Source organism: Nannospalax galili, unplaced genomic scaffold, assembly GCF_000622305.1.
Source record: "Nannospalax galili isolate Female #2095 unplaced genomic scaffold, S.galili_v1.0 scaffold1307, whole genome shotgun sequence".
Classification (NCBI taxonomy): domain Eukaryota; kingdom Metazoa; phylum Chordata; class Mammalia; order Rodentia; family Spalacidae; genus Nannospalax; species Nannospalax galili.
Window position 1 is genome coordinate 985452 of NW_008357035.1, and position 11308 is coordinate 996759.

General features: G+C 54.5%; 1 protein-coding gene across 2 annotated transcripts in view; it reads right to left on the minus strand.

The window, feature by feature from the left end:
• Positions 1–411: 411 nt before the first annotated feature.
• Positions 412–11308, minus strand: part of Shank2 (SH3 and multiple ankyrin repeat domains 2) — a 523081-nt gene continuing 512184 nt past the window's right edge. For both annotated transcript variants that reach the window (XM_029557122.1, XM_008854979.3), the window contains one exon: positions 412–3834. In XM_029557122.1, the coding sequence (XP_029412982.1) occupies positions 3264–3834 (571 nt within the window). In that variant the 3' untranslated portion in view covers positions 412–3263. The remainder of the gene's footprint in view (positions 3835–11308) is intronic.

Sequence of the window (11308 nt, forward strand, 5' to 3'; positions counted from 1 at the left end):
ATCAGAACCACAACCTTAATGCAAGAGTATATTTATTTTTTTACAGTGATTTTTGTTGCCATACAAGGGGTTGAAGGAAAAGTGCAAAGTACAGGGGCTATTATTTTTCTCTCTTCTAATGAAGTCTAAAACGAAGAGCAGGAAACTAACAGCAACAGAAGAAAAGACGTGTGTCGTCACACACACTATAGTGTGGGACATGTCAATATCTGAGAAACCAAAATTGCTAATGGGGAAAAAAAATCAGCATCTGTGGCCCCCTCCTCCACACACACACACACACACACACACACACACACACACACACACAAGACAGATCTCCATCACCTGGGTAATATCTTGTTCAAAAACACACAAAAAAAGACACTGTTTAGTTCCAGGTCAACTGGGTAATATCTTGTTCAATAACTGAGGAAAAAAGTCACTGTTTTATTAACTAAAGTATCACAAATAATTCTTATGTAAAGGTTCAGCAAGTCAATAGTCACATTTTATATCGTATGAATTAACCTAAAATGCACAGGGATACCCCAGAGGAGGGGAATCCTGGCAGGTATACACAATTTACAGCTTGAGAGATTTTGGTTTTGTATACACAATATTACAGAAACTAGGCATGTAAATGCAGTTATTTAAATTACAGTATATAACAAAAGTTGATTTTAAAACCTGGGAGAGTGATCACATGAGCAGTTTAACATCTGATCCACCCCTGAAGAGGGTCCCGGGGTAGGGCCTTGTCCTGATGTGTCCCAAAGGGGGGAGGGGAGCAGTGGGTGGCCGTTTCACGGGGGAGTATTGCTTTCTTAGCAAAACCAACCGGCGGAGGTGGAGACCCAGTTGTCCTGGAAACACGCATGCTCGGTTGGTCTGGGTGGGTTCTGGTAGGTCCAATCTGTGACCAGACACTGCAAAGCAAAGCTGGCCCATTGGTTGGAGGCTGGCGGTCAGCTCCAGCTTAGTGGCATGTAGCCTAAAAGTCTAAGGGAATAGTAACCTGCTGCTGGCTGTCCAGGATTAGCAGGGCCAGAGCCACCAGGTCCCCTGCCCAGCGTCTGCCTGGCACCCAACACAGAGGTAATGCCAACCGGAGGCCAAGGAAAGGGGCCTGGTGATGTGGTACATTGAGGGGACTTGGAGGAACCACCCAATGGAAGACAAATGAGTGGCAGGACCACCTCTCCTCTCTCTGAGACCTCGCCTGCTGCCTGTGGTGTCTGGAGTTTCTCTAGAGCGGACCTCGTTCATCTTATGGCGGAAAAGCAAAACAAAGCAGGGTGCCTGTCGTTCACCTGGTTCCCAGTCGCTAGGTTGATTGGCAGATCAGGACGGATGGACCTGCAAAGGGTTTTGGAACAGTAAGAGTCAAAGGCCTGGTTTCCGAATCAAGGGCACGGTGCAGGTGCGTGGGGGTGCGGTTTGGTTTTGTATTTCGAGGAACTGCTGCCTTGTGAACTGGAACCCTGTTTGAAGACGTAACTGTCCTTCAGCAAAATTTTAGCAAAGACAGAAAAAGAGACACTGCTGCAGGCCCAGACGAGTCTGCCGAAGGTCGATTTCAAAGAAGTCGGCCTTGTGGAACTATCTCATGGAAAAGCTTTGTCAGATCACAGAAGTTTACTTTTTCCTTTGACTTTCTAGCACTGACGTCGCACAAAGGTTGCTGAATTGACCTGCTGCTTTTTTTTTCTTAAAACATTGTGCTTATAAACTATCTGTACATCTATTTAAACTTGCAGTAAAGAAAGAGATTTTTAAGTTGCTAAATTTTATGTGTTCATTCTAGAGTTAGTTGTTCCAGAACTCACCAGATGCATGGTCGTGAGCAAAAGGAAAAAAAAAAAAAAAAAAAGGAAAAAAATATATTCCTGTTTTATAATTAGAGATGGGCCGGGCCAGTTCTGAAACAGCAGCAAAACCATGTACCTGCCATTTGTCTCCTCTGAGTGCGGGGACAGTGCGGGAGCCTGGCTGGCGGTGTGGTGGCCCTGTGCAGTCGGCGGCCTCCCTGGGATGTTAGAGGTATCGTGTAGGAAGGGAGGGACTTGGGGAGCAAGAGAACAGGCTCCGATGATTGAGCCTGCGGTGAGGCTGTGGTCCAGGACGCTCCCCTTTCCTTCCACATGAACCCACATCCCACTTCCTCCCGGGTCCTGTCCACACCCCCTGACCACAGGCTCCTCCGAGATCCCATTAAGACAAGCTGTCGGGATATCTCCCAACATCTGAGAGACGGGAGAAAGGCCCCTAAATTCTACCTTCCTGGCCTCTAGAACCCAAGGACTGCCCGGGCAGGCTGCTCAGCCTCGGCCCCGCCTGCAGGGAGGCAGTGGCAACTGCACCAGCTCTCACTAGGATACAGCGCCACCATGGCAGCCATGCTTACCACGAGCTGTGTGTCTTCCTGGCCTTCGTGTCAGGGAGGATGTTAACCCACTCCCATCTTTGCAGAGCTCAGCAAACATCTAATTAAAAGAAGTTTGGGGAGACACAGAGCCCCCACCTCTCTCCTGGGCAGATGCTCCTGGACACCTGCTCTTGTCCGGGAGGAAGCTGTGGGCTCGGCCGCCACACTCCAGCCGACTCTGCAGCCAGGCCGCCTTCCTCCTCAGGATCTTGACTTTGTGCTTTGACTAACACCGTGTGACGTCGTCAGTTTGGCCACCTTGGAATTATGCTAATGGATTTTCAGAAATAAAGAAAGCTAAACGAGCTAGGCATGATCCCATCCACACAGCCACTATGGTCAAGGACCTTGTGGCTCAGATGCACGTCACAGGAGTCAGGCAACAAAGGCAGTTGGGACAGCATTTTGCTAACTTGCCAGACCCACTGCAAGCTGAACATGGGGAGGGACAGGAGCCAGTGAGGCCACCCAGAGGCCACAGGCCTGAAGAAAGGCATGTGCCAGGGCCTTGGGGTTAGAGCTGCTCAGAGGGCAGAGGGAGGCCTCAGGAGGTATCTGGAACACACTGGTGCCTGACCACAGAAGAGGGTCCCCCATGCTGTCATCTGGGAGCCTCTGGGACCAGGACAGAAACCCCCCTCCCGTACCCTTGGACAGAAACTCACGTGGACAGCTGGGGTTTGGGGGCCTTGGCTCGGCCACACCGAGGACACCCTCAGCACTTGTTTGGGCACCCAGAGACAGACCCACGCGATGGGATTGGTGCTCACAGCCCCTGCTTGGTCACCACACATTTCAGCATAAGCCCATCTCTACTTATAACATAGAAGTCTGTGAAGGCCCGGGGCAGTCACCCTTATCTGTCAAGCAGCTGTTTCAAAGCCCTTTCTATGTTCATCCTATGCCCTACTCGAGTTACCCCCAGATCTATAAGGTCCTCCTTCTGGAGGTTCGGGAGGTGACTGCCGTCAATCTCGTTGTCCATGAAGGTCTCTTTGTGTTCACCTAAGTTCAGGCTTTCCAGCCAGTCAGCCACGTCTGGCTTCGTCCACAGGTGGACAGGTTTAGTTGTAAAAGGCTTATTTGAGATTGGTTGCTGTAGTATCGAGGGAGATGGTGACCTGCTGCGTCCTGCTGGGTTCAAGCCAAATAGGTCCCCTGCAGGGGACTGACTCGGAAGGCTGAAGACATCTGAGAGCGTGGGAGAGGGAGAGGCCGCAGCCACGGGCGGAGGGGTAGGCAGGATCTCTTTGCTCAGCTCTGTTGGCGAGACCACAGGGCTTGGGGCACGCCTCATTCCTGAGGTCCTGTTTTCATAGTCGGGGGGCCGGCTCTGCAGGGTAATGGGTTGGGAGGCTCCGGGGCGGACAGTGAAGGTGACTGTTGTGCTCCGTGTTCCTGAGACGGTGCTCATGACCTCCGGGTTTCTGAAACGCAACAACAGAGAGAACCATCACAGCCAGATCACTGAGGAGGACGGGCACCCACACCACAGCAGAGGGTCCGCACTGGCAGTGAGCACAGACCGCCATGCCAGCCAGGAGAGGTGGGTGGAGCGGAAGACACAGCACAGCAAGTCAGCCACTCACCTGGGCTGGGCTGGGAGGGGCCGGGAGGGCCTGCCCGAGCAGGGGTGGGCGCCCAAGGAGGCAAAGTAACGGCATGCTGCCAGTCAAAATGAGCCTGAGAAGTGATCCGCATCCTCGAGAATGACCCTCTTTCTCAGGGAACTGCGGTGGCTCTGTCTGCTTTTGGCTTAAAGTCCTTGGGTTTTGCCTCAGTGTGTGGAAGCTCCCAGCCACAAAAGGACTTGGGGTTTGCTTCTTTCCCCAGATGCTCAGGGTGTGGAGCACCTGGGTTGCCAGTGTAACCTCTCCAGAGGGTCTGCATCACAGTGGGCCCTGCCAAGCACTGCAGGCCCTAGGGTATACCAATGCACCCCCTCCATGGAGAGACTTGCTTGCAGGTGGAAAGTGGCCCTCCCCTCTATGGCTGGGCAGGTGAAGCCCTCGGAGCTGGGAGGGATGGCTTAACCTTCGTAGGTCCCACTTCCTTGGGCCCAGTGGGGGTAAGGAGTCCTGCTGGGAGGAGGTCCTATTGGGTGCCCAGGAAGGCTGTTTCCACTCTCCTATCTGGAGGACTTTTTGGTGAAATGCATCTCCATCCCCAAACCAGCCAGGCCTACTGAAGACTTTCCAGCCACACCCTGGAGGGTCAAGCCTTCCTCCAAACCCTGGTGCTTGCTCTGCTGTTCCCAAACTACAGTCCGGTGGCTACAGACACAGGCACCTGCTGGTGTCCTGGCTCAGGGTTTAGCCCACGTTTTCATGGCCTTCTGTGTAAACTGGTGGAAGGGAGGGGTGAGTTGGTCTCATAGATGCTGGACAGGGCTCCCAGCAGGGCTAAACAGTGTCTGGCCCATCTAAACTCCCCAGGGATGGTGAGGGTCCCACTTTGGGGATTACTAAGTTTTGGGGACCACTGGGCTTTGGGGACCACTGGCTTAGGGTCCACTTCTTGCAGGACACGTAGATGTTAGTAGGCCAAGATCTCCTTGAGTGAGGGAAGAGGGTCCAAGGCCACTGAGCTGTGGTCCTGGACCTTAGGCTGCCAGGCCCTTCCCTCAGGCCGCTGTGTGTGTCTAAGTGAGGCCACCCAGGCGTGCCTCAGTCCTGGGGTATGTTCCCAGTTGAGTTAATGGTGGTTACTGGAGGTGGGGGAGGGGGCGCATACCTAAAAATGACTGCTGTGGCATGCCAGGCCTGCTGCGGTCGGTAGCTTTCGGAGGCTGCGGGAACATACGGACCATCAAAGTTTGCCCACAGAGCCTGTGTTGTGGGTTGTGATTGGTTGTGTCAGTTTGCTGATTACCTTGGCAGGCCCAGGCAGCCCATGAAGTATCAAGACCTGACCAGGGCGAAGCCCCTGGAAGACAGCTGGGCTTCAAAGGTTCGGGGGTGGAGGGGTAGAGCACCGAGGGTACAGGTTTAGGTCTAGCTCATGGGGAGGAGGGCCAGGGGCATGGTAAGTGTCTGTGGAACCTGCTGTGTCCCTCTCAGTTTGAGGATGGGCCACTCCAGGTCCAGCCCAGACAAATGCTACAGTGGCCCAGGTCCCTTTGCAGTGTGGGAAGACCCCTTGATTCCACTCGATAAACGAGCATGTGGCAACTCCTCATGCAGATGTGCGGGGTCGTGCGGCAATTCCTCATGCAGATGTGGGGGGTCCCATGGACAAGGACCCTGGGAAGCAGGAGGAAGGCAAGAGCACGTGGGTGCAGGTGAGACCGGACGGAGCAGAGGAGGGATGTGTACGATTCCATACCCACCGCTGGGCTCGGAGCCACCCGGTTGGCATGTCAGTCTCCCTAAGGACTGCTGGGCTGGCTCAGTGGTATCCCTGACCCAGCGCCCTGGGCTGGACTGGCTTTTGGGAGGCAGGGGGAAGGCTCTCCCAGGCCCTGGTGGACAGTGGGAGCAGAGAGAGCACACACGGGAGGAGGCACACGCACCTCGGCAGGCAGCACTTACTTCTGTTCAGCTCGACCCTCTTCTGCAACCACCACTACGGGAGCAAGTGGAAACGACATGGGGGAGTATGAGACAAGACTACAAAATGGGGCAAGGAAAGGGTACCTCCTCGCGTGAGCCAACGTGGGCAGACCCTGGCTTCGAGGCCCACCTCGGCCCCTCCTGCCAGGCAGCCTGGTGACCTGGAAGCCCAGCAATCACCACAGGCCTCACACTCACAGGGAGTGGGGGTTGGGGGTGGGGTTGGGGGAGCCCACAGCTTGCCTGCTCTGGTTGGGTACTGTGGAGCACAAAGGGAGGAGAGAGGACAGAGGCCAGCTTCGGCCCGAGCCTCTGAGAAGTTCCCCAGTGGCTTCTGGAGCTGTGTTCTCAACTTGGGAAGGATGAATCAAGGTTACCGGGCCAGGCCAACCTGCCCAGTTCAGGGCTTTGCTTCAAGTCCACGCCACAAGATGGCAGGTAGTCCAAGAGCTGACCTCAGGAGATGGTCCTGGCCCGTGCTTGGGGCCTACTGGGGCCCCACCCAGAATGGCTGCGGCAGAGGGAGGCTTTGGGAGTTGAAGCAGCAAGGATGGCCTGGCTGGTTGGTGCGCCCTGTGCCTTCTGGGTAGCCTGCCTCCTCCTGGTGAATCACACTGACATGACTCACTGGATCCTCCCGCATACGCAGATCATTGTTGCTAAGCAACCACTGGGCTGCTGGGTGCACACACAGGAGTCTGTTACCCTGATTTAGAACAGACACACACACACACACACACACACTCACAAACACTCACCTCTGGGATGGTCATCTCTAGCCTGCTTTTTAAATCAAATTCATTTAGAAGCAAGAGAATTAAAAAAAACAAAAAAACACAAAAAACAAAAAACAAAAAAACCAAACCAGTCCTAGAGTGATCTGAGATGGTAGGCTGGGGAGACAGGCCTTACAGGGTCAGCTGGGCCCTGAGAAGCAATGTGGGCCATGGGTCCCTTGCTGACCATCGCTCCCTGTGCTTTTTCTGTCCTTTGCTGGCCAGTGCTGGTGCTGGGGCAAGGTGGAACCCTTTTGGGTCCCGACCCTCCCTCCGGGCTCACCTCTGCACAAGGCCCCCACTTCTAAACTGCTTGTCTTCCTTCTGTCCCTGTCCCTGTCCCTCCATTCCTCTTTCCTCTCTCCTTCCCTTTGCTGTTTTGAGATAGGGTCTCACTCTGTATCCCTGGTTAACTTGGAACTCATTACATAGCCCAGGCTGGCTTAGAATATCCAGGATTACAGGTATGCAGATCTATACCTGGTATCACATTGCTTTCTTATGAATTTGCTCTGCCTTTCCAGGCCCGGGAAAGAGAGCTGGGGCACTGGGCCTGTACCATGGGATGAGCACCCTGCCTCCCCAGGGCCATGTTTGTGTTGTGCCTTGTCTCAGTAGCTGGGACCCCTCAGTGCCTCAGATCCTCAGGCCGTGACGTCACCATGGGCTCCGAGAACTGTGAGGGGACCTGCTCTCTTCAGTCCTCAGGGTATGGTCCAGAATCGGGGGTACAGCATGTAACTGCTGAAGGAATAGCCGTGGGGTACCGTGCCTGTTTCCCAGCCCAGGAAGCTGCCTCTGGCTCAGCAGCCATGCTGTCCCATCTCACTGCCAGGAGCTCACAGACTGGCAGTCAGGAAGGTGGCCTACCTTCTGAGAAGTTGTTCACCTGCGATGTGCTTTGCCAAAGCAGGGGGTGGGGGGATGAGATGGAGGAGGGAGAACTGCTGTTTGATGGTCAAGGGAAGAGACTCTGTTGGCCTAGTCTTCTTAGCACCAAGCCGGGGCAGCAAATGGCCCCCAGGAGACCCCACCCCTTTACTGAGTACTACACACTGGCATCACCTTCCCATTTAGGCTGAAACCACTGGAGGTACCTAACGCCCCGTCCCCCAGCAGTGTGGAGGGCAGCACAGAGCTGCTGCTGTCAGCCAGCTGGGAACCTATACCCTGGAACCAGCTGGTCAGGGCAGCTTTTTAAGAACCCAGGTTGATTTATTTCAGAACAGACACTCTGGATAATACAGGGGATGTTGGGAGCTGGCCAGCCCAGGAGGCATGGGCTGAGGACGGAAGACGCTGCAGTTAGCGGGTACAGGGCCCATTAGAGGGCAGCAGGAGCTAGGGGGCTGCAGTGTACCCCCAGATACTAGAAAGCAGCCTGCCCAAGGGCCTCAGGGACCAGGACTTCCTTAGGACCACTGTCTTCCTTCCAAGGCAAAGCCAAACTCTAGGTCCCTTATGGACTGACCACAAAGTACAGTCACAGGGTAGTCGGCATGCACCACGCCCTCTTCGAGGCGCCACAGGGACCCCTGCCTCAAGTGCACACTCACTCCTCTGTCCCCAGGCAGAGTAAATGTGAAGCTGAGCTTTTCCACAAATACCAGGGAAGAAGGGTTTCATTTTAAGTGATGCCTGGTATTTGTCCGTTACCCCGGCAGAGCTGGAGAGAGGACGCTTGTGTTCCTGGGTCTCGGCCAGCCTGTTGGGGGCTGACGTTTACCAAGCAGGCAGCCTAGGCCTGTTGAGTGTCTGCAGCACCGCACACAGGCCCTCCTCCTTTTTTCGGCCCAGACCACAAAAGCGTCCTGCCCACATCACCACACAGCAGCGTTGGGAATGAAGAGGAAACTGGGGTCCAGTCATGCCAAGCTGTGGCAAGCCTGTGGATGGCTTCCACCCCTCAGATCAGATCCTGCGTCCCCGTCTCCTCCACACAGAGAGCACTTTCTGATCAGCCTTGAACTCACTGTCCCCATGTCTAGGATTTCTGGCTCCTCTGTGTATCTCCAGTCATTCAAATGTCACCTCCTTGGACAGCCAGCTCCTTTTGGCATGGGGCCATGCTAACCTCTGTGGTGCTTGCCACACCCTGGTCTGTCTTTAGCACTGGTCATTTCCCATGGAGTTTCCCAAGGGAAGAGCTTGGGAAGTGCTTTCTCGATGAGTGGCGAAGTCAGAGCATGGCATGGCATCGGGCACACAGGCCATCAATAACAGCTGGATGGACAAACGGTAGTCACATCTCCCCAGCCTTTGGAGGGCCCTGGTGTCCTCCATGGTAAGTTCTCTAGAAACCTCTCTCAGGCTATAGACAGTTACAGCAGCTTAGCCAACCCCTTACCATGCTGTGAACTTGGGAGCCCACCGCTGGGCTGTGGGTCCAGCCACACCACTTTAACCAGGACACCTAAGTGTGACAAGAGTCCCCTGAAAGTCAAAGGGCCCATCCAGTTGAAGGACATCCCAGGGTTGCCCATGATGCCTTTGCATATCCATCCTGGAGGGAGAGCTCAGAGACTGAGGTGGGCATTGGTGGAGCCATCCTCTGAGCTCTGGGCTCCTAGGGGAGGGGAGAGATGCTGAGCAGTGGGCTCCATGCTGGGGCCCAGCCAGTGGACCAAATGGGAGAGGCCTGTGGGTAGGGTTTGCTGCCCTGGGGTTCTGCTGAAAGGTAGAGACAGTGACTTTAGATGCGGACCCTACCTTACAGTTTCTTTTCTTCACTTTGACTTGGTTTGACTTTCCAATGGTGGGAATGCACTGGTATTATCAGGCCTGTGGCCAGAACAGCCCCGCGTCTCCAAGGAATTCAGATTAGGCTCAAGTGCTGTGCCTCACACCATCTACTAAAGAAAGTTCCCTGAATGGCTCCCTTTCAACAACACATTTATAATCAAATGTGTCTAAATCTCATGTTGTCCTGATTTTGGGCAGTTTGAGAAGCTGAAACTCTACCGGTCAGATTGCTAGCACTGAGGATGCAAACTCCCACTCCAGCTCCATTCCGGGGTTGGCACGTCATGAGGCAGAGTTTCTCAGAGCTGTCGAGAGGATCCAGCAGTGAAAGGCACTTTATTTCAGAGGACCAAGTTCCCTGAAGCCTCTGCCCACTTGGTGGGTGGACAACTGAGGAACACTCAGAACTGTCCCCTCTGTGTGGTGGCCACAGTCGCTCCTGTGGAAATGTTTCCTGTCATCGCTTGAGTCATTCCAGAAAGCGTGGCTGGTTTCCAGTCCCCTCCCAACCCTCATTTCTTTTTGGTCACTAGGAAGTCCCTCATTGGATTTTGAGCCTCCCTTTGCCCACTGCCAACTCTTAATTTTCAAATGCACCCAGGCTAAGTGCTCCCTGAGGGAGTCACCCCAGGCCTGTCAGTGAAGGCAACAGAGAGACGTGCCCAAGACATGTGAGCGGCAGAGCTTGGTCACCTCTGATGGTCACATGGGATGTTTTCGCAGCTCCGTGGATTATCACCACAGCCTGTGCTCCTCTCCTTCCCCAGCCTGGTCAGTCCTTAGATCTGAAAAGGAAGGCTAGAGAATGTGTTTCCAGTACCATCTGAGGTCAGCAGACTTCTCTCTGCCTTCTGGCCTTGGGTCATCTTGTTCTTTCTCCAAGCATGAGTGTAACCCTTGGTTTCGAGGGGAGACTGGGCACAGCGCTGGCTTCTCAGTAGTGCTGATGACATCACACTCAGAGACAGCATCTGTTGCCACAGAATGCCCAGACGGCTCAAGGGAGTCCCAGGTCGGCCAGCAGACCCTGTCTCCAGGAGCTCTGCCTCGCAGACCGTCACTAGCGGTGGGCCCTGCCTCCTGAGGCAATCTCCAGCCCTAGCCCAGGAGTGGAACCCGAGCCAGCTCCTGAGTGGGCCGCTGGCTTTGTACCATCTCACCGGGTCCCCTTGGTTCTTTGCTTCGTGGCTCTGATGGCTATTTTCCGTCTGTGCTCCCCCGCTCTGCTGCTGGTGCTGGTGCCACAGGACACTGGAGTCTGGAGGTGCTGGGCAGAGGTTGGGTAAAGCTGCTTGACATGAACAGAGCGGCTGGGAGGCGGCCGTTCCTGGCCACCAGGACTCTGCCACAATGGCCTGAGGCCCTCCCTGACCCACATCCCACCTAGAAAAGGCAAGACGCACGTCCCACTCTGCTAGGAGCCACCAGAAAGAAACGAGAACGGGGGATCAGGAAGTCCATGCATGGGGCCTGGGGCTTGCGGGGTGGACGTGCTCTGAGGATCCTGACTCAGGTGGGCTGCCCCTGGCCTGCACAGTGACTGAGCAGTCTTGGGCTTGCTCTCTCTCTGTTTCTATCCTGCTGGAGACAGAGCTAACTCGGGGAAAAGAGGCTGGCAAGGCCTGGCCTAAGTTCTGGCCCTGGATATTGGCAGCTGTGGCTGACCACTTAGTCTTTCTGAAGAATGGGCCTAATTGGGCCTTTTGCCCAGCTTTCATAAACACCATTCCAATTGTGACTGTGTCTCGTAAAATGTGGAATTCAGTCATCACTTTCAGAAAATGATGTACCATAAAGGACTGCATTATTATACGAGTCCTGCCAAGTATCCT